We start from the raw sequence: 26,693 nt of genomic DNA, 5'->3' as shown, positions 1-26,693 counted from the left end.
TGAGATGGTCATTCTTTCGGGCCCGGCAATCTCGGGTTATAATAATGAATTGCAATACGCTACAGAATCTATGTCCTTCGGGGTGAACGGTGATATAAACACGGAAGTTCGAGAAAGTGCTGTACACGAGATGGAAGGAGGGGAGGAGGGGAGGGATCCTGTGAAGTGGCAGGACGAGCCCGGAGAGTCACCTCACAATGACACGACTCGGGGGCCTCCCCTCCCCTCCCCGGAACGGGCAGCAGCCGTGACCAGCGTAGACCCTATTCACGAATATGGTAAAATTGGTTTGTTATCTTTAGCAATATTCATTACTATTGTAGGTACTGGAATAAAGTCACTAACTATATAGTTCATTCAGATGCTGTCGATGTGACTGGGTTTCATCTAACTCGAACCAGTAACTTAAAGAACTAGAAGAGATTCATTAATTTACAGTATATAGATCCAGAGGAAATGTCAATATACGTAACCCCACCATTCAACATGATTATAACTGGACCGACATATTCTGGCAAAACAGAATTTATGTTGGACCTCCTCACCGGTCCGTACTTAAGGAAATTCGAATATGTGATATTCATTTGCCCAACATTCATGAATAATAAAGCGTATAATAGAAGATTCATTTTCACCGATGATAATGTGTTTATATTTCCAGTCGGACTCGATGCAGTGGATGATACATTAACCTACGTGCATAAAGAATGGGCCGGCACGAACACTTTAATAATCCTCGACGACTGCGCCTCGTCCAAAGATATGAAGAAGCGCAGTAACGTTTTAGTCCAACTTGGTTTCAGCGCAAGGCACGACGGATTTCTGTCTGGGTTCTGACTCAACAATATACTAGTATTAGTAAACCATTCAGGGAAAACATACAGATGTTAGTACTATTTTACACACCGAACAAGATAGACAACAAAACTATTATAAAAGAATATGGAATGGAGGTGTCAGAACAGGAAGCCGTGGGCCTAATCAAGCAATTGAAAAGTAGGCCATTCAGTAAACTAGTATTTCGTTTACGGCATCCGTATAGTATGAGATTTATAGAGGGTCCGGTGGCCGCCGATTTTGGTACTATATAGATGCCCTCCGTACGACATAAAATTTTTCGTATAATATAGCAATTATGGAAGCTGAAGCCGAAGGTGACACCCCGAAGGCACTCTTAGAGAATTATATTACAACCCGAAAACTGGTTTTGGAGGTGTACAAAAATTGTATGACGCAGCACGCGCCAGTGGACTCCACGTCACTAAGAAAGAGGTGAAGGACTGGTTAAAAACTCAGCTAACTTATAATCTACATAAACCGGTACCTCGTTCTCATGCTACGGGCGGCCGACGCGTTTTGTAACATCGATAGACTCACAGTGGCAAGCAGACCTTGTGGAATTCCCTGCAGCATTCGCAAAAAAAGAGAATCATAACATTCGATACATGCTAACAGTAATCGATGTACTCAGTAAATATGCCTGGGCTAGGCCAATACAGTCAAAAACGGCCGATGACACTCTGAAGGCACTACAAGATGTGATTAAGAAATCTGGGAGAAGACCCGACAAACTTCAGACAGATGAGGGGCGGGAATTTACTAATCAGAAAATGCAGGGGTGGTTGGAGGAGGCGGGAATTCACTGGTTTCACACCTACAGTGACAAAAAAGCTAGCGTCGTTGAACGTTTTAATCGGACCCTCAAGACGATGATGTGGAAATACTTTACATATAAACAGACACGAGAATGGTTTTCTATTCTACCAGAACTTCTTGAGAATTACAATAACACCGTACACGGAAGTATCAAAATGAAACCCAGGGACGTAACAGAGGAGAACGATTGGCAGGCATTTTATACACTATTCGGTCCTGAGTTGGCAGCCGGGGAGTTGACCCTGAATTCAAGCCGGGAGAAGGGTTCGAATTACAAAATACAAGACCACTTTCAAGAAAGGATATTTACCAAATTGGACAGAGGAGATTTTCGTAGTTTCAAAAGTTGTGTACGCAGCTGGCTTGGGAACACCACCAGTTTACAAAATAAAAGATCTGAATGGAGAGGAAATACTCGGCACTTTCTATTCTGATGAACTTCAGAGCGCCCGGGGAGCCGACGAGCTGTACAGAGTAGAACGAATTTTGAAGACGAAAAAAATTAGAGGAAAGAAATATTATCTGATAAAATGGAAAGGTTATCCAGAAAGTTTCAATAGTTGGGAGCCAGAGGAAAATGTTATTAGTACTACGTAAGTACTTCGTAAGTTCCTGTGCTGGTACTACGTAAGTACTTCGTAAGTTCCTGTCCATGGTACTTGTCAAGTACTACGTAAGTACTAACGTAAGTATTTACGAAAGTTATTCAATAAGTACCATGGAAAAAGTCTTAATTTCTTGAAAGCCGAAAGTGTCAGTTTACCACCCCACTTCCACCCCCCACCTGGCCAAGTATTTATCATGTACTGTCGTAAGTAATGTTCACTTACTGCATCTTTTTCGGCAGTATGTGGATGAGGTGGGGGCCCCTCGGTTCCTCCGGAGGCACATATTAAGTTTGCAAGATCTTCAAAACGACTTCTCATGTTACCACAGTCCGTTCTTTCGAGTCCCCCTTTTTCAGCTTTATCTATAAGTTCTGGTTGAAGTATAATGTACACAACTGACATGAGCCATAGACAAGTAACTTCAAAGTCCAGTGTTACAGAACCGTAGGGTTCCTTCGGCATCATATCAAGTGCTCGTAGGTCAAACGAAGCATTATAAGCACACACAGATTCACAAGCGTTAAGAAGTTTGTGTAGGTTCTTTAGTGAGACTCGAGGTTGTTCTAGTTGTTCTTGACCAGGTGGGAAGTACGCTTTTTCAAGTTCACCTTCGGAAAAACCGTCTATTAAAAATCCCTGGCTGCCGCTATCGCGTGCCGAAGGGCTGCCCCATGCAATTCCAAAGTCAAAAGCTCGTGGATATTCTACTGGTCCGACTGTCTCGGTATCAATTGTTGGATTAAGTATATTCTTGAGAACGAGGGGGGTAAGAGCGTTCCGAATTACCAAACATGGAAGCCTGTAGTCATGGCAAATTTCTAAGAAAGTCTGTTTGAACTTGTTGTGAATCTCTTCTAGTTCTTTTAAGGCGGCTATTTCGTACGACCTGGCTCGAGTCAACACATTCCGCCTGCAATAATCCCAAGGCATATCTTTGAATATGATAATGAAACTGTGTAAATGGTCAAATGCTCTAGAAACAATCTTTTTTTCTTCCGACTCCGTGGAAACGCCCCGGATTCGAGAAAAAGTCAGATGTTGAATTATGGAAGAGTCACAAATAATGTATTGTTCTGAAGGGAGGCCCCCCTCCTCCCTCCTCCTCCCAGCCTGACATTGTAAACTAAGCGTATGTTCTATAAACTGGTTCTGAAAATCGGCAATCGAAACGTGGGTGACACGCCCATTATAAAAGTCGGCAATGTTGCTGGAAAAACTAGTGTCAAATTCTGGTACGTGATACGGATCCAAATTTACTGCATCGTAACTCTTACCACTTCCAGTTGGTCCATTTATGAATATGTATGACATTTTTGGGATACTATATCATAGAAATTTTTTTAAATTTTTTTTTATTAAGATATATACGATAAGACAATGACAATCCTTTCTATTTCAGATGCAATAAAAATACTTGAAACCGGAGAAAACATCAAAATTGATGATGGAGGCAAATTAGTATTTGGTGAATATGTAGATCCTTTCATATACGTAGACAGTGAGCTAGAAGTAGTTTTCAACATCGGACCTAAATATGGTTCGGGAGGTGATCCAGCTACATGTGATGGGGTGTGTGTCCGTTGGCAACCGAGTCTTCAAAAGTTTACTGATTTAATAATATTCCGTACCCTAGGTGAAAGTTTCGATGCAAGCACTGCTAAAAGTTATGCTGCAAGCCTGGCCGCTCACTCCAAGACCGGATTTTACAATCCATCTAAAGTGTATCAGAAGCGAGGGAGCGAGGGGCCTCAGCCAGTGGCGTATTTTAAATTTCAGTTTAAAAGAGGGAGAGGGAGAGGGAGAAATCACGATTTCGCTACATGTATTGATATGGTTCAAGAAATTGACTGCGGTTTTAAAACAGTGAGTCCGTTACTACCAGTCCGAGAAAATCCTGCTATTGTACCTCGTAATATCAGGAAAGGTAGTAAGATAGAATTCTTAGCATTTAAACCGCGCTTAAGTAAGCGTGCTCTTTCTTTCACTGTTGAGAGATTAATATTTTGTGCTGCGCCTAATAAACCAGAAATTCAAGATGCGGAAGAAATAGTCGACTTAGAAAGATTAGGTGAGATATATAAACAAATAAATGCTGACAAAAATATTATAGTGGATTTGATGACCTATCATAGAATAATTATTTTTTCATTTTTAAAAAATTTTTAGGATAGTATATATCATAAAGATGGCCAGTTTACATACAGCATTCAAGGGAGCAGTTTTACAAAAAAATTTCCTGAAGTCAAGCGAGTCAAGGATATCGGGGAGCTGGTGGATATTGAAGGTATGGTCAAAGAAACGGAACGAAAGATGTACTCTGTTTATACCGAAATGGAAGTCAAATTATCGGATCCGAAACTGGTAATACACAATCGCGTTCATTGTATGTTAAATTAAATGATACATACACAAAAGATGTAAGAGGATCGGGATTGGATGTGGGGCAACAATTAATAGATCGCTACGATTGTATGCTTGATACAATTGAAAATGTTGAGGGTTCTGGTCTCGTTCTCGAGGAGATACTTAATTTTGAAGTAATTCTAGTAGAAGTTTTACTCGGGGCTGGGGCTGGCGCAGTCCAACTTCCCGGATGGTTAAAAAATAAGCATTGTGTTAGCGATCTGGTGCTACCTTCGGGCAGCGAGAACTGTTTTCAATACGCCATCGTAGCAAGTTTAAAGTTGACCGACCCCGAGTTTCGTGAAAAGAAATGTGGTCAGGTAAGGAGAAAATGGAATACGTACGCCCCATTTATGGCTGACTACTGTTGGGAAGGTATTCCCTTTCCTACGCCCGCCGATCTGACTGTATTCAGGCGCTTCGAGCAGCAAAATCCGAGCGTCAAACTTCAAGTATTTCAGATCTACGAGAATGATCCCGATCCGTCCGGAATAAATGTGTTATATAGTAGCTGTAGCGGAGCCCCTGACGGAACCGTTCCGATAGGGGAAGGCGGAGCCCATTCCAAAGGTGAAGCCCGTTCCGAAGGTGATAGGAATCAAATAGCAAATATCTTACTGATAGTTGGTGAAGACGGCGGCCGTTCTCACTTCGTACCAATTACTGCGGAAAATCGCCTTCGTAATTCTCGTACTAATCGAAAGAATGAGCGCAGACGGAAGTGTATTTGTATGGTTTGTAAAAGAGGTTTTAAGTCAACAGAAGAATTAGAAAACATCAGGTATACTGTGGAACAGACACTGCCCAGCCAGATTTTCCTAAGGAGTGTTTCCTAAGGAAGTGTGTCAATTTGAAGGACATCGGAAGAAGGTTCCTTCTCCCTACGTCGTCTATGCAGATACTGAGGCAATTATTGAGAAGGGGACCGGCCGACATTCCAATTTGTCTTTCGTATGTTATGGTGGAACGGGGGTGGGGAGGATCGCGGACCCCTTCGGAACGAGGCCCGGGCCGACCCACTGTTTATGGTAAAAGAACATTCACAGGTCTCTCCTGTGTTACAGACTTTCTAAAGGATATGAAAGAACGGGCCGAGTATTATTCTAAATCGTATTATTGGAAATAATACCGATGAGGGATCCTTCTAATTACCGGCGCGACGGATGTGATCCAGTCTGTATTGCATGTGGAGAGCCGGCAGGATACCGAGTAGTGAAGGAGGAGGCGACCTTCTATTGCGAAGGATGCCGGCCGTCGAGAACCATTCCTATCTACTTTCACAACCTCAAGGGATACGATGGTTCTTTTATTTTGAAAGAATTACATGAAATCGACGCCGGAGGGGGACCAGAGCCTAAAATCATAGCTAAGACGAGCAATGGAGGAATTATGGGTCTCTCGAAAACATTTATTTTTCACGCCTCAATTGTTGTTGCCGGAGGGAAGAGGGAGATAAAGAGACGTTTCTTTTCTATAAAGTTTATGGACAGTGCTCAGCTGATGATGGGGTCATTGGCGAAGTTGGCAAACGACTGTGCCGGACCACGGATGGACGGCAGTACCACTTACGTACCCGGACATTCAAAGGGCTAAAGGTTTCTTCCCCTACGAATATTTAGACTCGGTTGACAGACTGGGAGAGGGGGAGCTCCCGGAGAGGGGGGAATTTTATAGCGAATTGACGGAAGAGGGGATTTCTGAGTCTGATTACGAACATGCATTAAGAGTATGGGACGAAGTTGGATGTAAGACGATTCGTGATTATATGGAATTCTATTGTGAGACGGACGTTCTCCTTCTTGCAAATATATTCGAAAATTTCCGTGACACATGTTTAGAAGCATATAAGTTAGATCCAGCCCATTACATGTCAGCGCCCGGCTTGACATGGGATGCTATGTTACTTTACACGGGTAATAAGTTTGGGCTCATTCAAGATGCTGAGCAGATGAATTTCGTACAGAGGGGGATTCGAGGCGGTATCAGCCAGTGTAATATTCATTATTTACAGACAAATCATCCTGCGGCCGGCGCCACTGGCGGGAATTACGATCCAGAGAAGCCGGTGACCGAAATAAAATATCTCGATGCAAACAATCTCTACGGCTGGGCAATGAGTCAGGCAATGCTACGGGCGGACTTCATTGGATGACGATGGAAGAGTGGGAGGAATGGGAAGAAGGGGGCGGCGGGGCCCGAGGCGGAGTCGAGGGGGGAGCGTGGGGCCGAGCCAGCGGAGGGTGGGGACCTGGCGCCACCTTTCCACCAAGTTTTCTAGAAGTAGACTTAGAATATCCGGTCGAATTACATGAAGAACACAGCGATTGCCATTAGCACCGCATCACTATGAATTTCCGAGGCAGGGCGGTCGACTGATTACAAGTGTGATGGATAGAAAGCGGTACGTCTTACACTACAAGTTGCTGGAATTCTATCTTCGGATGGGAATGAGATTGAAAGATATTCATCGGGTGCTTGCTTTCGATGAAGCTCCATGTCTCGCGAAATATATTGACTTTAACACTAAAATGAGGACAAAGGGGAGGACAGATTTTGAAAAGAATTTCTATAAGCTGATGAATAATGCAATGTTCGGTAAGACAATAGAGGATGTTCGAAAGTACAGAGACTTTAAATTTGTTTCGGACTGGAACGGCACGGATAGTGGACGTAAAAAGATTCAGAAGTATAATCCAAAGATGAAACATATAACTTCATAACTTCCGAAGAGGATGGCGATTCCTGCGACAGTGCCCTACTGGAACTGAAAACGGATGAGCATAGATATGTAAAACCAGTTTTCATCGGCGCCGCAGTACTGGAACTTTCTAAGCTGCTTATGTATGAGACGCATTACAATTACTTTCGGGTCCAGTTCCCTGGAATACGATTAGCCTACATGGATACTGACAGTTTTGTTTACAGTGTGCCGATCCCGAACGCCTCCCCGGACGTAACTTTCAATGATATAGTTCGGGAAGATGTGGAAAAGAATGGTGAGAAGTCTATATATGATACTAGTGGGATGAACGGCCCGCCCCCAACTTTCCGAAGATTAATAAAAAAGTGATAGGTAAATTAAAGATGAGTTGAATGGTGAACCTATTCTTGATTTTGTTGGCATACGCTCGAAAGTGTATGCTTTTCGAACTCCAACTTCGGAGACGAAAAAAAATAAAGGGGTGAAAGATGTTTGTGTTAGAAAACATTTGAACTTTGAAGATTATAAAGATCTATTTGAAACTGGGAAGGAGCCCGAGCCGGCACAATTTGTACAGTTTGTACGGAAAAAGGCTGGAGAAATCCGTAGTGAAAAGCGTAGTAAAATTATGATGGCGCCAAATGATATCAAACGTGTGCAGTTATACAATCCAGACACGGGCGAATGGTTGGCAGAAACATGGCCGATAGGACGGACGACGGGTTTAAAATTGTAAAGACTTTAATCTACTATTTTCAATAGAGACCAGGGCATCACTGATAACATAAATGTGGGCAAATATATTATCATTGTGAGCGTCATCGCCAACCCACGCGGTATCTTTCTTCAGGATCTCAAGTTGAATTCCGTCCTTTGTGTTCATTACTTTTAAACCATTTCCATGAAACTCAATATCTTTAAAACTACGCAAGATCGATAAACAGACAGAATTTATTCTTCAAATAATCGGCCTCATCTATATCAATTTCACACCAATCTTTATCTTCAGCAAAATACCGTCGCACCTCTCGCCAAAATTGTCTTGGTATCATCTTCTGAGCGTACACTTTATTTGCAATGCCTTCAATCATTACAGACACAGATTCAATGGAGGGGTTAAAGAAAAGTTCACTGTTCAGTTCTGACTGATTCTGATTTTTAGTGAAGAGTATAGCGATACCTCTAATGCTACGTCGTGGTACATTATATTTTCATTGATAACCGTGTCCGATTCTTTGAATGGGATTGTTCTAAAATAATGTATATGCTCGTAAAGGTAACTTTTTCCACCGTTGTAATAACCAGCAGTTGACCTCGCGAGATCGAGGTCAGAAATTGTCTCGTATTCCATTTGAATGTTTTTTTAATTTATAATTGGTTGTAATCAGTTTATTACTGACAATTAATTGGGGGGCGGGTGCCAACGTAATTTCCCATTCAATATGACTCCCTAACGCTTTTGGATATGCAACTCCATGACCTGTTATGAGGGGATGAGTGAGACGAATAGCATATTTTGTTTTATATGTGTCGAAAAGTAAATTATCGCCCACGACGGCGGCATCTGCATCGGCCGCGCCACTTCTCAATTTTCTTAGATTTTCGTTCTGAATTCCGTACAGTGTCATGTTCGTTCTCTCCTTTTTATGTTTGAAGAGATCACGATAGCATTCAATGAGGTTATATTTACTCAAATCGGAAAGTGCCTGGCCCTCAAATGTGAGTTTCATACGCTCCACCAAATTTTTTGCAACATTTTGTACTACATGGGTAGTTCCACCTCCCATTACTTCGAGATCAAAAACCAGGTCGAAAGTATCTGGAACTAAGAGTACTCCGCTTTCTAACTTCGGACATCGTATGATAAGTGTCTGGCCTGGATCTGCCTCACTTGGATTATGAGCAATCACATGATGAGTTCTTTCTGACTTCGTTCCATTCTGGTATTCGGTTGGTGAAAGTCGGTGATAATGTTCTATCGTACCCCATTTTCGTGTAATGTATATAGTAGAAAAGAAAAAAATAAATCACATCTTTACATAAATATTTCCGTCTGCCTGAAAGATAAATCGATTGCCTGTGTCGCGAATCAATCGAAGGACCCAATATTCTTGTAAATGTTGGACTTCCATTTCATCATTGTCAATCTCCTGAAAGACGTTTATGAATTCTAGTCGCTTAAAGAAGTTAGTCTTTTGACATTCCTTCACGAAAGCTAATATGTTATGATACAGATTATCATCCTTTAGTCGGACACCTGGATTTGCTCGAAGTATATGTCGATTTACTCGTCGGAGTTTGCACCATTCCAATTCGACGGAGAAACCAAACAGGTCTTTATTTTAGAAAGAAACTTTGCAATATTCTTTTCACCAAACATGTTGATGCCGTATTAATACATAATTTTATTTATAATGACTAATGTTAATCCAGTTAAAAATATCCATAGCTGTTCTCCGACAAATCCGACCACCGATCCTGCTGTTTTTAATAGCAAACTGACAAGGGAGCCGATTAAACCTGGTATTGCAGCAGCACTTTTTGCAGCCAATGTTTTTAACCATTCGCCAAATTGCTTTACAATTTCTTTCGCTTTTGTATAGCTATCGCTTGAGCCTTTGGGCGGACCTGAACCAGACCCACCAGTTCCTGCTCCCCCTGCTCCTCCTCCTCCCCCTCCTCCTCTAGTTACAGCCAGGGCAATTGTTGATATTGTCATTCCAAGGGCAGTCAGTATTGCAGCGATTGTTATACCATTTCGTTTAAATAACTCTGTCAGCTTCAGTCTCAGTGATAATTCTGGATCAGAAATTACATCACGAAGAGACCTAGTCGTAGCCAGTCTTTCACGTGCCCCACTGATCATATCATGTTGTACTTCAATTCGATCATCAATTTTAGCTAGTCTTGTTCTGAGTTCGGGTGTAAGTTCTGTCTGCTCTAACAGATTTCTCTTTCACTGTAAAGCTCATCAAGACGCATATTTGCCATCTTTAATTCATCAACAAAAGCTCTATATTCAGGGTTTAGATTGGTTCCATTGTTCGATTTTATTTTCAAAAGCTTGTATTTTATCTGCATTACCAGAAGCATCTTGCCGTAACTCTGTCAGTTTATCTTTGTATATACCCATGTCTTCTGGCGTCATCTTCTCAGCCGGTATTTTATCGTTTTCCACATCTTCAGAATGCAATTCACGACTCACATATTCGGGCTCTGCGCTGCTCCCCCTCAAACTATATACTTTACTTACAAATTCATATCCTCCTTCTTCTCTTTTTACTGTCTTGAGCGATCTAAATCCACGTCCTATATCTTTTGATAGCCTGAGGTCTTTATAATACAGCTTTCCATCCCTAATCTTTGCATTCAAAATTAATTCGTTTCGTGCTGCTTCATCAGTAATATTATTTTCATCTAAGAATTGTTCAGCCATTAGTATTTCAAGTTCTACTCTCTGTCCAGTCACACGATCTACCTGCGGGCTCCGCGCGCTTGAGCTAGCAAGGAAAGGATCAGCTTCTGCAAGGGCATTATCATCGTCTATAAAGAATGTTTCAGGAGTAGCGTCATCATCATTTAAATTTGCATCATCGAAATGCTGGAGTGGTATATTTTCTTCTCCTCCTTCTGCCATATTGTATTTCTATATTACTACAATTATTTTTTATCCCCCCTTACATATACAGTAAAAATGCACATCTCAGTTGTTGAAAGCGTTGAACAATTGGCTGATTACATAGAAAGAACAAGTGCTGCATATCGACGAAGTTATAAATTAATGGGTCGAATTGATATGGCTCTTAATATTACTAAGGGAATTCTTGTAAGCTCTGCTGTAATAGCAGCAATTCCAACAGTTCCGGTACTGTTAGCCTTAACTCCTATACCTGGCGTCGTTATTGATGTAATACAAGGGAAAAACGGGTGTATCAAAGAGGCGAGAGAAATATAAACATTATTATGTTCAATATAAACAGCTGCTTACACAAATACAAGAAAAAGGCGCAACCCTTCGGAACGAGGAGGCTCCGGGGTCAGAACTTATTCAGAACATATTTCATCAGGCGCTAGAAATTCAAAAACAAGAGGATTTAGTCCGCCGCTGGAGCGATATCTACGATATTATGGATTGAATGGATATGAAAGTTAGTTCGTACCGATAGGAACTTCGTGTTCAACATCAGCTAGACTCCGCGACCGGCCGGCCGGACTGACAACGGGTGTAAAAAAAACCTTTATATAGGCTAGTTTGATGGTGATGACTCACACGGAATTTCCCACCTTCCCACCTTCGGAACGTGTATAAACATGCTCAGCAGGGAATTTCCCCGCTTAGTTCAGGACAATGCACTGCTGCGCGTGCGTGAGTTCATATATAGGTCAGGGTCATACTTTAGTTACATGGATGGTTAAATTTTCCTTCGCTTCATGTAGATAAATGAATAAAATGGGGTGTAAAATTCTTACTTCATCCCAGTTGACCACCCTTTCTTTACTACTCACGGTACTGCCGGGTATCGGTATCAAGTGTGAATGGTTTGTTTGCCGTCCACGCGGAGAGGGACTAAAGCCTGCCGTCGCAAGACCGGTGATAGAGGGACCGTGACGGTGTAAATCTCTTGATTTGAAATTTCATAGGGTTACTATGTAAATGCTGTATTATTTGAATGTTGTTAAGATTAACTATTAATCTTGAATTATTTAAAAGCATGACGAAAAAGTAATCGAGCATAGCAAGAAGAATAACGGTATATCAACACATACTCATGCACCATCTACCCACCCATCCATGCAAGCACGCACGAGCGCGTACACATGTAGGCACGTCATCACAGACTCTTTAAATAAACACGTTAAACAAAACTTATTTAAAGACCCTACTTTATTATCTGATTAACAGGAAATTTACAGTTCAGAGGACAAAAGTTTTGACGAAGTGTGTTAACGCGTACTTTTCAACTCAACTATCGCGAGAACACATTTTTTCTCGATGTGGAGGGACCGTGGCAAGAACCAGGGATTGAGAAGGGCACCTTTACGTCAAACAAAGAGGCAACAATTATAGCTTTGGAATATAGCCCCCCTCATCCCTGTTTGATTAGGGTCAGTGTCATTTGGTCGACATTGATATGATACGCACAAGCAAAACACTGATCGTGTTGACATCTGACACTGAATCTTTCTCTACTCCAATGCGGCAACTATGAAAAACGTGAGCTAGGTGAATAGCTCGCATGATAAGTGCATCTGGCAGACAATTGCAGTCTGTCTCTTACTGGTGCACAACACCCCTGATAAAGTGATCATGGATGTTCTGAAGAGTATACGATGATGACACCGATTTCTTCCTTTAAGATCACGTGACAGAAGGCTTAGATGAAAGCAGCTGATATATATGACACAGATATCATTTCACAACTTTTGGCATACCACACAACGAAAAATGTATTTAAAATTGGAATATTTGTCACTAAATTGTCGGTAATTGAATCTTTGTATTGAAAAACAGAGGGTTGTTACTAAATTCGAATATTTTACACTATTTCATCGTTACTATCATAAGACACTCATTAACAGGCTCCAATTAACCACATCTAACTTAAATAAAGCAGCCAAATTAACTCGTGTTGTAAATTTCCTTCGCTCTCTCTCTCTCTCTCTCTCTCTCTCTCTCTCTCTCTATATATATATATATATGTGTGTGTGTGTGTATGTATGTATATAGTGTGTGTGTGCGTGTCTGTGTCTGTCTGTTTGTCTGCTTGTGTGTGTCTCTGTGTGAAAAAGTAGAATCACAAAGAACAATCTGAACAAGTATATAGAAAAAAGGTAAAGTGAATAACAAAGAAACGACACATTGAGTGAACAACCTTCTAGCATATTTGCCTCCGCAGGTTTACTAATTCCAGAATTTCAACTCATAAGGAACATATTTGCAAAGCAAGTTGCCTTGTTTTTTTCTGATATCAATTTTTACAAAGACTAGAGTCAAGGCCATGCACAGTAGTCATTGTTCATTTTTATTTCTCATCAGATTTCTTCTTTTTTCGGCGGCTTTATTTCGAAATCTTACAATAATTTAGAAGACAAATAGTTGAATACAAGTAAAATTTATGTTTGTTTAAAGCTGGATGATCTTCCTACTCAACCAGAGTTCAAGATACGCTGAAATGGTTAAAATGTGAGATATCCAACCCAGTATAACATGTTAAAGGCGATGAAGGCCATCGGAAACGCAATGCGAGCAACACGATCAATACGCTTGGCCTTTGCAAGTTGATCTGTCAGAATCTCCTCGTACGAGGCAAGCTGTGAGTCACCTAGGCCAGCGTTGGAAAACTCGGCAAGACAACGCTCAATTGCCGTCAATGTGGTGTTGGTGGAGCGCCGCCTACGTTCGCGGGATTGGTCACCAGCCGCCCCACCTCTGTTAGAATTGCGCGAAAGCCTGACATTCTTCCGCTCCTGGTAAGAGAGAATAGAAACATTTGCTTTTAAATATATTACAACGAAAGCATTTAGTAAAGTTTAGTCAATATTCATATTTATCTTTCTCCTCACAAGGTTATATTTGACGAGAGCGCTTAAAAAATTATTGCCATCCCCGCTCACTGAAACCTGGACTGAAAGAGACTAAATTTAATTGTTTGCTCTAACTTTCCGGTTGCGCTGCAGAATACTCTGCTAGCGCTAAAGCTGGAGTGGTTTCACATTATCTCGGGGGTGCTTTTCTATTTATTTATCATGAACGGTACCGTTAGACAAGCATTGCTTTCTACCATGGGAAGAATGTGTCCAAGCGCTCTTCAGGTGAGCCAACGCTAAGCTGGAGTAGTCTAACATCATCTTATTCTTAGGGATGCTTTTCTATTTAATCACTGCACCATAAAGGGCACCCTTAGACGAGCATTGATTCCTACCAGTACATGGAGAATGTGTCCAATTGTTCTTCAGGTAAGCCAACTTTCCACAAAGTAACGCCAATCCTTTTCATAAACAGAATAAAATCCACGGGGGTCACCGTGTAAAGTTTGGGATTAGAGAAATACATAAAATTTACTGATACTTAGAATTCAAAATGGCCGCTATACCCGGCGTTACCTCTACCTGGAAAAATTGAATGATCGGATACAGAAAAATATACAGGGCGAAAAATTCCTTGTCATACCACAGGCTTCAAAATGAGTCCTCACGAGCAGTAGACCAGAAAAGTATGTAAAATTTTGAGTTCCGAAAAATTCTTCACAGGAAAAATCTACTTTTAAACTGCGATACATTTTTTGCCAGCCATAAAACTGTTTGATGCAAGTATTGATATTACAAAATTCCCTGACCATTTAAACACAGTACACTGATGAAACATAGCACACAAAAGTCCTTATTCATGTAACACATCTCATCCAAAAATCTTCGTAGTGATTCGTCAATGTACGGTCACGTGGTATCCATCATTCCGGCACTTTATCAGTGATACAAGCAAAGAGTTGGTAACCACTTACGGCCCTTGAAACAGAGGGGTTTTTTTTTGGCAGGGGCGACTCTCAGGCCCTCGGCGAATGGCGTTATCCTCGTGGAAAATCACTGTGATTTAGTATATTTTACCTGGATATTGTGATGGACACTCTAAGCTAAGCATTTGTTGGCAATGACATCGCCTTTGTTGGACGTTTGTAATCCGCTTGCATTAAACGCAATAGCTTGGGGTTACTTTGCAGATAAAATTTCTGGTTTCACCATGTTCTTCTCTTGGAAGTGTTTTGCAAAAAAGACTTAACATTTTGATCGAGAATTGTCTTGGTGATATTTTCTGACAGCTGCAGACAGCGTGGCACAACGTTCATCTGAGATCAGTGATCTCAATCCAAAAAGTACTAAAAAGGGATGATGTCATTTTGAGATACGCTTCGCGGCCCGCTACACCTTTTGATTTCAAGCATATTATTAACCTTAAAAAATATTATCAATATTTAATAGCTATCTCTTTTTTTTTCTTCAGATGATTTCTATCCGGCAAAAAATTTACCTGAGGCGTATTGAACAGAAATGTCAAACATTTATCAAACACGTCGACTATTGACTGATCAAAGTAAACAGACTAGATTTCGTGACCACGAAGCTTACTTCTGTTCAATTGAGAAAACAAAGTTGGGCCATAGAAAGAAATACTCTTCACACACACACAAAAAAACAACAACTGACACTGCTGGTTGAAATTCACCTACATTGGCGATGTTACGTCTTCGCCTCTGAGTAGCCTGCCTTCTTAACTGGAACGTTCCTTCCATCAGTACAAAGTTGACGGCGGCGAACTCCAGCAGAGCGGCAAAGACGAAGATAAGACAAACAGACATCCAAATGTCGATGGCCTAGAGAAACGACAAGGGCAATATTCAAAATGTCAAGAGAAAATTCATCTTAAGTATTAGGTAAGTCTGGAAGGTGAGTGTCACCACGGTACCTCTACAAAGGGACCGTGTCGTAATACGGCCCTAAAGATGATATCAACTACCGTAATTTAAGCGTAGACACCTACCAGGTTCAGGTGTATTATGAAAGTCACTGTCGCATTAAAACAAACACACGAGTCAGCCGATCCTGCTTTCAAATTCAGGGCCATGCATATCGGTTCGGTCGTCAGTTTTCAACTGCCTATACACGTACACCATTGTATCCAAGTGCACTTTCACTCATCTCCAATATCTCCAGCTAAGCTATGGAACACTTCACCAATGTGCAGATGCGTCAACGCAATTCAAAGATCCCAATGTCAAGTGTCACACCAATCAAAATTAATGAACTCTCTTTTATTTTCCTTTGCACAGCTTGTCGTTGACAATAGTAAGATTTTGAATTTAATCCTATGTACTAGTATACCGTTTTACCGTGAAATTCGTGTACTTTTCAACTTTATCATAAACAAAATTGTGCAATGACATGTATTCGAAGGCTGTTCATGATGAGACATGCCAATGAGAGTTCATTCTAGCTCTAGAAAATTATAGTTTCTCACGTGCGAGCTTCATGCACAATGAATTGCAGTTGAAGAATACATAGTGACGTCGTGTGTTTCATTTCATAACAGTATGATGAGAGACCCTCGCCCTTTGTTTGAATCTGGGCTCCACTGTCCATGGTATGAGAGCGAATTACCGCCGTAGCGGTATCGAATGGCAGAAACGATAACTTTTTGGATACATGCTATGAGGAAAACAAATTAGGATTATCAAATATTCCAGATGTAAGACAAAATCTTCTCGGCGATGAACACTTTTCAGTATTGTTAAACTTTGTTATACTTGTGGCAAAACGACATATTTATATGCCACGTTGTAGGAAACAAAAACCAGACCTGTTGGCTTACAAAACATATATTCAAAATATTAAAAAAATTGAATTTCACATAGCTGTAAGAAAGAATAAACTGAATTGACATCAGAAAGTGGGGATAGTTTTTGAAGATTGTAACTGAACAACTTTATACATGTAACAATTTGAATACTTGAATCTGAGATCCTTACCTGTTACATTATAATTAAAAGCATATTAATATTGGCTGTGTAGCCGGTGGAACTTAAAAAAAAGACCATGTATTATGTGGACAAAAGACATTTCTCTACCAGAATGTGTTGTATACTCTTAAGAAAACCCAATAAAACTACAAAAAAAATACAAGAATATAAAAATACAAAAATAGAAACGATAACTTTTTCCCTGCCTCTTCTGAGCACAATTGCAACGGTACCTTAATGTACGACACTCTCGGTAGGGAAGCCTGCACACCTGAGCTCTGCGTCGCCATGGTGAGCACTGTGGTGATGCACAGACTGACTCTAGCGGGCGCTGCCTCGACGTTTATCCAGAAGGAGACCCATGAGAGGATGACGAGAAGAGAGGTCGGAATGTAACTCTGCAGTAAGTGGTACGCCATCTGCCGGTGAAGCATGAAGATTGTCTGGATGCACGAATACGACTCTGTAAAAGTACATGTAGTAAAGAAAAAACTATAAAAAAGCATTGGAATCAAAAGAATCAAAGGGGAAAAATCACAAAAATATGGCTCTGTAATATCAAAAACTATGTTGAGATGGTAGAAACTAGGAATCGAAAAACAATGATAAAATCGCGAATAAAAATATAAAAATATAAAGGGATATTACATAAAGAAAGAGAATTAAAATATTAATAATTGATTATTTGCATTAAATTCACTTTCATGAAACAGCATCATTTCAGACTGGTACATGCATTTCTATTAAAAGAAAGGAGTATGTATTTTACATCAGCATGTTTGAAATGACTTTGCGGAACGTGTAGATACACACACCAAATATAGTATAGCGAGTCCAAGATATCCCCAACAGAGTTGATTACAATAATGTTGGGAAGTTATGTAAAATTACCTTGCAACCGCTGACAGTGTCCATCTCGGCTTGATGTATCGACCCGTAGCAAGGTACATTACTCGAAATACTGTGACATTAAACACTGACGACGTATTTGCTTAAACGAATTGACGTGTCCTAACGCTACAGTTATTTTACGGCCCATCAGTCAGCTGAATAAACCAGTTCCCGTAAGGCTAACCCTGTTTGCCACATTTCCCGCAGGGTTTCATTAATGTTCTGGAATTTACACAACTCACAAAAAATGTTTACGATTTTCCCCTCTTACATCCAGAAAATCTGACACAGCGATTTGCCAGATAGAAAGTAAACGGCAGACTGTAACCATGTCTAGATATTAGTAAAATGCAACGTTGTATTCCTACCAGGATACAAATCTTCTTCGAGGTCGCCTGTGCATTCACCAGCGCGGACGTCTCGAATTACAAACTCTGGAAGCTTCAGTTCTGCATTCAGCGTTATGGGATCTTCTTTCTTCCACGAAAACATGATGTCCTTCTTCGTGTAGCCATCTAGAAATGCCAAATGCACAAGTCTAAGCTACGACAAGACTGACTGGTTTCGAAAATGAGTAAATTGCGACCCACCAACCTGTGTCTACGTGGCATTGAGAACTTACCTTTGTTGGTGTACCATAATATGAACAATGGGGTAGTTCTATTTCTGCATTGATAGGAGGCCATAAAGTAGGTTAAGCTTATAATGTAAATGTATACAACCACACACCACTTATAAGGCAAAAAAAATGTGCTGTTCCGATGACCCGACCTACCCTATGTTTTACCTGCCGACCCTAAACTATTAGAGCTACGTAAACACGGAAGTGAAAAAAGAAGGAAAAAAACCGTAAAATCACGCGTTCGTTACTTCGCATTTGATTTTTGCTTGAACGAGGATGTCTTTTATGTTTTTTCTTTTATATGTATGATATATTTTTCTGGAAATGTTGTGGCCAATGTTTGACCCCCTGAACCTCTGAAGAATGCATATTTATAAATAAAAATTTTTGGAAAAAAAAAGATTTCTGCCGACCTACCTACCCTATTTTTGAAAACCATATTGTCGGAACAGCGCAATTTATTTATTTATTTATTTATTTATTTATTTTGGCCTAAGCTTATTTCAATAATTCCGGTAAACAGCTTGATAGCTTATCTGGGAGTCCACTCAAACTTTTAAAAGTTGCGCGGGAAAGCAGTTCAAAAACACACATTGAAAATTTTATACACGAAGTCATATATTTACAAGTTTTTAAAGTAAGATTGCCCATTCAAGAATCATAGCAGAAAATTACTTATCTTCCACAGTTTATGAGCGCGCACGTATTTATATATAGGGTTAAAATTTGTAAGCGAAGATTTATAGGAAGAAAAGAAACGCTGTGAAAGTCCTATCTTAATATACTGCGGAGTCTTTTTCGCGAAAACACTCCAAAAACTGGAAGGATCCAAAAAAAAAAAAAAAAAAAAAAAAAAAGAATTTAATATCTTCGCCCTTATCAATAATTCACTATTACGACATACTTACAGCTCTGCATCTTCATCCTACAGATCTGACGATCCATTGGATAGCGGTGGAAATTCATCGGACAAGACAGTCTCAGTGTTAACCTAAGAAAAGATAGCACGGAAAGTTTCTTGTTGGTAGGGGGCAGTTGACATCTTAAATTTTCAATGTCTGTTGACGTAACACGACCTCTTGTCAAGACCTATAAAAGCGCCCGAAAAATAGTATTATGCACATGCGCCCTGTTAGTTCAGGCTAGCTTACTCGTCGCTTGGTGCCTCTCGTATTGGTCTCAATTATGCATATACGTCGAGTTAGAGGCTCTCATCCATGGCGTATGGATCATGATCACTACGCGATCACCCTAAAACAATTGTCAAATTATGCTGAGATGTATCAATGAATTCATTAATAAATCAATAAATTTATGCCCTGTCTACGAACAAACAATTCGTACATGACATGCTCATATAGTGTATAACTGATGACATTTTAACCTTTATTAACGCTGTAATTTCGCTCAGATATCTCTCTGGTCGGTCTTTCGATTTGAAGATGCTGGCCAGACAAAACGAAAACTGCCTCTGCGTGGATGGGCTATGCTATTATTCCCTACGACTTTAAGTTCGAGACGCATCGCAAGAAAGTACCTTGCCCGATTCTTGCGTATACGCTGCAGACACATAGCCAATCAGTGACCCAGAGACAGGGACCAACGTTCTTATATCTATGTGTCCTCTAGGAACCATGCGAACCATATCTCGAGGTTTATAATGCTCTCAAAGGCATGCCTTTGCATCTCACTGTAGAATTGTTCTGATTCCAAATCGTAAAGTCAATTCCCGGCCGTTTAATGAATTAAATAAAATCAGAATAGAATTTCCCCTTTTCTTGATATTCGTTTAGTTTTTTACATTACTAATATAACTTTGAATACTACTAATTAATAGCGAAAAGAAGCAAATTGCCTCGATTGATTCGAGCATTTTCGTTTTTTAATTCTCAAAAGGCGCGTGCGCTAAAGTGCCGCACGCATCACGTCACGATGGCAAATAGTTCGCCAGTGACGTATTACACTACAGATGTGTCTCAAATCCTCGTGGTCAAGCGTATATTATTGTTTGAGGCATATTTGACAACTGTCTTAACCATGTACCTTCGAGACTTTGAGACTCCACCTTGGACTGCCCCTGTCCATCCGTTTACCTTTTCACGAAATTATTTCTACAACCATCTGTCAGCATATTAGTCAGCCCAACTCAAATAATATTGATGCCAAAGTTGGCGGTAAAAGAAAACTGATCCAATTGGTTGGTACTCCGTGATGTCGAATATACGACGACGGTCGTCTGTCGCGAATGCAATAGTTAGTATGAAGTGCAGTATGCTTTGACATCAAACAAGTGACGTGGAATGTGATTTTTGCCTTTAAGGTTGTCTATACAATCTCCAAAAGTGCACCCTAATTGAAAGATTTGATGAAAGTAAGAGGCGGAGTCCTTATCCGAACAAAGTTCAGATCATCATACTAGCGAAGGAGCTCTGCTGTAGATATAACATATCCCTTTGAAAGAACACCGTGAAGAAGAAATTCTTGGAGCGTGCGACGAGCTTAATCCCAACGATTTCCAAAATCTTTCTCATTACAGCGTATTACCGACTCAGACATGCACTCTGCCAATTATATTGTTAGATTAGGCGGTCAGTACAACTGGATATAAAGAGCAACCGAATGGTTCATCTTTGGAGAAATTTTACGTCAACTAGTCGACGATTTAAAACAATCTACATAGATAAACAAGTAAAGAAAACGAAACAACGAACAAACAAACAAATAAATAAAACTCCTGTTTTACAAAACAAGCCACTTGTTTTCAATGATTTAAATCTGCCCACCTTATACCATAGAGGACTTCACCATGTGGCCAGATTCGTAACAGTTTGTTGTCAACTGTCACGTGATGAAATCGTCCTTCTTTCTCATTGGTGAAGAAGATGTCCGGTATCCATATTTCACTGAGTGACTTCACGACATTGAGAGTGATACTGGTGTTGTGGTCAAAGGTCAAACGCGAGTCGTTCCATCGTTGACGCAGATATAAAGACGCTACGTAGTCCTACACGAGGTTTAAGAAGATAAAATCTCGTCGTTTTTGTTCATAAATATCCTGACGATACTCTAAAAGATTATGTACTAGGGCAGTGACTATTTTGAGTTCCTGTCATTGCCTATCGTAGGCGTCTTGGATCACCTGAACATGTTTGTCGATATTAAATTTTCGTCAGATACTCCTAGCCTACCCTATTGTCATAGTGTTAGTGATCTAAGCCGATGCAACATTTTGACAAAGCTTTCTCGGACAAGTGGTCATAAAATCTCTCCCAAATTTTCGTCGAAATAGCATTCTGAAAACAAAATCAAAATAGTACATTATAGGTTTTCGCATGTGTAATTTATGCAGGATAATTTTAATGTTCTTACCATGGTGGTCTCACTAATCGAGTCGAAACTGCTAACGTAAATATCACATTCTACCTTCACAGGCGGTCCTGAAATAAAGTGTCAAGGATGAGTTACTATATGCATAAGTAAAACTCCTGTCGCAGAGCGAAGTAAATTTGCCACATTTTATGGTATTGGTATCTGCCTTCCCGAAATGCAATACTTTTGGCCGTTTTTACCATTGGTAAACAAAAATGCGTGCGTCTCTCCACATCGTATACGTCAAATTATAATTTCCTTACCAAGGGTGGGTGGAGATAGAAAAAAGCGACGATAAATGAGACATCCCGTTTGGTTGATCGTGTTTTGGTGTCCCCCACCCTGTAACGCTGGTATCTTCAGAAATCTGTCAGTCCCTCCTCTGTAGTACAATCCATTCACGAATACCCCTCATCTAATGGACATCGATTTTCTCCGTAATATAATTACAGAACTATCTATGTTACTTTTTTCTAAAAGTCAACGTAATATTGCATCGTTTTCACGGTTCCATTTCAAACGTTAAAGTGGCACTCACACTTGGTAACATTTTTAGAGCACATTTTTTAATGCCAACGGTCGATATTTGACGAGGCGAGTGCGCGCGGATCGCGAGATATCGATAAAAACATGTCTTCAAAAAAGTAAAAGTTTGAATTCCGGTTGCCCACCTAAATTCAGCTTCCGAACATCGAACGTTCGGCACTGGGGCCATTATCAACTGAGCTATGGAGTACGAGTCTACGCTGACGCTGCTGTACGCCATAGTACCACTGGCGTCGGTGATCGGTCATGGCCTGTGGGAGAAAGCTGAGTCTTACTTACTTGGCGTATAAACGAAAAACAATTTTTGCTGATTCCACCAGAATTGGCATAGGTGACTAGCACAGTTACGTGCGGTTGATACATAGCGGCCGCCGCGTGATGTGCATAGACGCATGCCACGCGCGCATACCACGCGCGCGGCGTACTGTGTGGCAGACGACAAAATGTAGTCATCGGAGGCGGCTAATATTTGACATGAAAAAACTGATGTTTATGTTGTATTGGTTAAAAATATAATACAACTGATTTAGAATAATAAAAACGGCAAAAACTGAGGAGAAGTTTTTAAAAACTTACCTGAGGTAAACGCATAATGCTGTAGGCCTATATAAAGTCTTTGCAGTGGGAAGTAAATTAATTGCGTCGTTCGAACTTATTGTAGACTCCCTAGAATATCATCAATCAGCACAACAACAAACCTTCGGGGGATTTCGAGTGAAAATTAGAACGATCGTAAAACTTCGGGATGTGAAAAATACGCTCGGGAAATGACATGTTTTTATCGATATCTCGCGATCCGCGCGCAGTCGCCAAGTCAAATATCGACCGTTGGCATTAAAAAAATGTGTTTTAAAAATGTTACAAAGTGGGAGTGCCTCTTTAACGGGATTTATGTTAATATGCGTGGTGTTGCAGTCACTGAGAGAGTACTCGTTATTCAGTTGTACAAAGAATGCACATTTCACACCGCCGCCGGTCGTTCGGTATTCCGTACACCGTTGCTAACCTCCGCTTCTACTGATAGACATTCCCTATAGGTCACAGATGGGTGTCACATATACAGGTGAGAAGTAGTTCGAATTTCGTAGTGGGTTTATCAAGTGCGTACAACAACGAGTCCAAAGGGAGAAACGCGTCAACATTTTAATGATTTCTATTGCTTACTATGTTGTAATTTGGAGGAACAGACAGTGTGATGGAATTATGTCTCGGCAAGAAAAATACAAGATGCAATGTCACTCCATTCTGTCAATATCACCACAGACAAATAGAAGAAACAGACTAGCAACGCGGCATGGCTTTTGTTCCATGGTCGTCTCGGTAGACTATGGCCTTTTCATATTAAAATGAGCTTCACAGGTGTTAGATTTTTTGACACCTTTGTTCGTGGTTGATAATTGCACGAGATTATGCAAAAAGTACGACGAGATGGCATCGTGCTGCCAGTCGCGTAGCAACCATACTTATTTTGTGAGCTCTCAGGGCAGAAACACTGCTTCACGCCAATCAAAACATAACACGCCCGCAGTTTCATAAACACATCCTTCAATGACCAACTTTTAATAGACGATATGACTGACCGTAAACCATTGAGTAAAACCAGACAGTATTGATAGAAGATTTTCAAATTTGGTTGAAACACACTCATTGTATATTCATAAAAATGTGAGAGGAATTTTTAAAATGGTAAAACTCACTTTCCCGAAGCTCGAAACTTTCCCGTTTTCGCCAGCATGCCGATTCCACTCAGCACCACATGACAACAATAACACAAACTTTGCCGAACATACTTTCGCTTAAAAATTGGCGAAAATCCGGAAACTACCGAAGGGTGCATGGTCGGCACTCTTCAGAAAAGCGAGGCGAGAGCTACCTGAGGCGAAGCGAACATAGATGACTTACGTAACCGCTTCACGCCTTCAACAATACCAGTTGCCAGTCTGTTTCTATTTGTCTGTGATATCACGTACCTAAACCACAGTTCCTCCTCGCACTGATGGATAACATACTTACAAGTCACGCTTCTAAGAAACAGAGGTACACTGCACGTGAACTTTTGTGGCACAAAAAACAGAGGTCAAGTTGCTCATCACGCGTGAACTCTGTCAATAATGGAAATATGATATTTTGTTGCATTCCCTTTACCAACACACATATGATAAAAACGGATGACAGGGAAAAGAACACTGCTGGCATTGCCATATTCGAAATGCACATTTTGATTTCCGTTAAGAAACAAACAAACCTACCGTCAAAGTTTGGTCTCAGCCGCATGTCGTAGGTAGTGAATAAACCGGTCAACAGCTTTGAGTACGGATAATGCTCTCCTGGAGGTATGTCGCTGCGTTTGGAGATAAGGGTGAATCTTATACTTATGTCGCTGTTCTGTTAATGATATTTAAGCAATAAAGTACACCCAGCGACGGTATGACATGAGATTTTGACCAGTTCAGGACATAAATTGCACGAGCGATAGAGAGTGCATTTATGAAGTGAACTGATCAAAATCACGGTGGTGGGGTAGAGTAACCGTATCAAAATCGACTCGTTTCTGGAAAATTCCATTTTTAACGGAAACAAGAAGTCAATTACAGTGCAGAATGAACATGGAACACTTACAGTTACCATTCACAACACAGCGTAAAAGCCAATTGATGGAGTCACGCCACGAAAACTACATGTAACTTTTTGAAAAGTGGAAGGGGCAATTTTAATGGCAAATGTTTCCGAATTTTGACTTTGTTAAAAATTGACGGAAAACGTATGGATTGTAAAATCTGAATGTTGGTGTTTCCATTTGCATTTTAAGTTGATTCATAATATGGTCGACACACCGGTAAAACCGGACTGTACATGTTTGCCTTTCGTTGAAAGGGCAAATCTGATCACAACCGTGATTTCATGACGTAACCAAAACGATGGATGTAACTACATTTGGTTCCTTGTACGGGCGTTTTCGCGAAAAAACAAAACATTATTTAACATATCTATAAGTAATAATGCTGATAAAAGTGTACATACCTGAACGATTGCAATTGTAAAGAATCACTGACGTTTTTGCAAATGTTAGATCTGCAAAGAAACAAGAGAAGTTTCGACTATAGTTCTCTCAACGGTACTTACTATGACGAAGTTAAGCATCTGTTGAGTCAATACAAGACATAGTCAACATTACAACTCGTCCTGCATTCTGCGTATTATTGCAGGTGAGAATCACGAACAACCAAACAATATAAGCGCAACACGTTCGGAAGAAAGACTCGAAATAGTAACATTATATATTCTAGGAAACGGATTTGTGCAATAGAGAAACCTTGGGACAGAACCATGCAGATGTCCTAACTATATCCCCCTTAGGAAACGTTCCTAGTACTTCCGTAATGGAGTATGACAGTGGCTGCACATGGACCATTTCGAATTTCATGGGTAGCTTCACGGGAACTCAAACATAGTTACACTTGTCTGTCACATGTGTGTCACTGATTTACGTTGTTTGTGGCGAATAAAAGTTCAGGGACATTTAAATATTGCTTTTCATACGTTGTTATGTTTATAAACATACTCGGGGATAAATGTTGTATTCGCCTCGAAAGTGAAAGACTCAAACTTTTGCTCAAACTTTCTCAACGAAACTTCAACCATTCTCTTACCAAATCAAAAATAAAAATCAGGGGTCACCGTGCAAAAATTGGTCTAATATTTACCGACATTTGAAATTCAAATCGCCGCTCTCCCTGTGGTAACTCGAGGGGTTGGGCGTAGTGAGATAAAATTTTCGATTTTCGTAAAAATAAAACGGCGAAGATTATTCTTACTTAAAGAGCTTTAAAATGAGCCCCACGTGCAGTGGACCAGAAAAGTAATAGAAAAATATGAGAGTCCGAATATCTAGCCCCGAAATGCATTCTCCCTGAAAGAGTCAATGTGCTTCTAAAGAGACGATGTTGAGGAAGTCCATGTCAACTCGAGCAGACAGCAGTGTAATTGCAGATAGAGCAAAAAAAAAAAATAATAGTAAACATCTTTTAACTTTCATTTATCATGAGTAACGCCAACGACGCTGGAGTTACATATGATAAGATAGAGCGAATTCTAAGATTTGTGTAAAATTTCGTCTCTGGCTTCCGGTAATTTAGCAAATGGGTTGTGAGAAGATGGGAATAGTTTTAGACAAAAGAAACTTGCATTCGGTAGATGTAAGATGGATCTTGACTCTTCCAAATCAAGATTGTCTTGCAATATTGTACACAGACTTGATTTTGTTTGTGCCTCGTTACCAAATTTATTGTTCATCGAATTTCCGCTTACTTTGTTGATTTTTGATGTTTTGTCGAAAATGGCAAAAAATCAGCTTTCTTCCGCTTTACAATTTTTCATCATAGTCT

At 40.3% G+C, this 26,693-nt stretch overlaps 1 protein-coding gene across 1 annotated transcript; it reads right to left on the bottom strand.

The window, feature by feature from the left end:
- Positions 1-13,220: 13,220 nt before the first annotated feature.
- LOC139132266 (glycine receptor subunit alphaZ1-like) lies at positions 13,221-25,720 on the bottom strand. Its single transcript, XM_070698654.1, has 9 exons — positions 25,652-25,720; positions 24,558-24,693; positions 21,763-21,830; positions 21,177-21,397; positions 19,302-19,384; positions 18,148-18,286; positions 17,114-17,372; positions 15,594-15,737; positions 13,221-13,836 (listed from the first exon to the last, which is right to left on the bottom strand). The coding sequence occupies exons 1-9, from the start codon at positions 25,718-25,720 to the stop codon at positions 13,546-13,548; spliced, it is 1,410 nt and encodes a 469-aa protein (XP_070554755.1). The 3' UTR covers positions 13,221-13,545.
- Positions 25,721-26,693: the final 973 nt, after the last annotated feature.

The sequence above is a fragment of the Ptychodera flava genome, chromosome 4 (assembly GCF_041260155.1).
Source record: "Ptychodera flava strain L36383 chromosome 4, AS_Pfla_20210202, whole genome shotgun sequence".
Lineage (NCBI taxonomy): Eukaryota > Metazoa > Hemichordata > Enteropneusta > Ptychoderidae > Ptychodera > Ptychodera flava.
This window is presented reverse-complemented; position numbering and strand designations above follow the sequence as displayed.

What these genes read in the sequence shown, in the direction of transcription:
- LOC139132266 (XM_070698654.1), bottom strand. Translation starts at nt 25,720, where the DNA reads ATGGTCCATGTGCAGCCACTGTCATACTCCATTACGGAAGTACTAGGA. An exon ending in CGATTAGTGAGACCACCATG is followed by an intron (nt 21,398 to 21,762) that starts GTAAGAACATTA and finishes AACCTCGTGTAG; the next exon opens with GACTACGTAGCGTCTTTATA. An exon ending in GGCGACCTCGAAGAAGATTT is followed by an intron (nt 17,373 to 18,147) that starts GTATCCTGGTAG and finishes GCTTTTTTATAG; the next exon opens with TTTTTTCTTTACTACATGTA.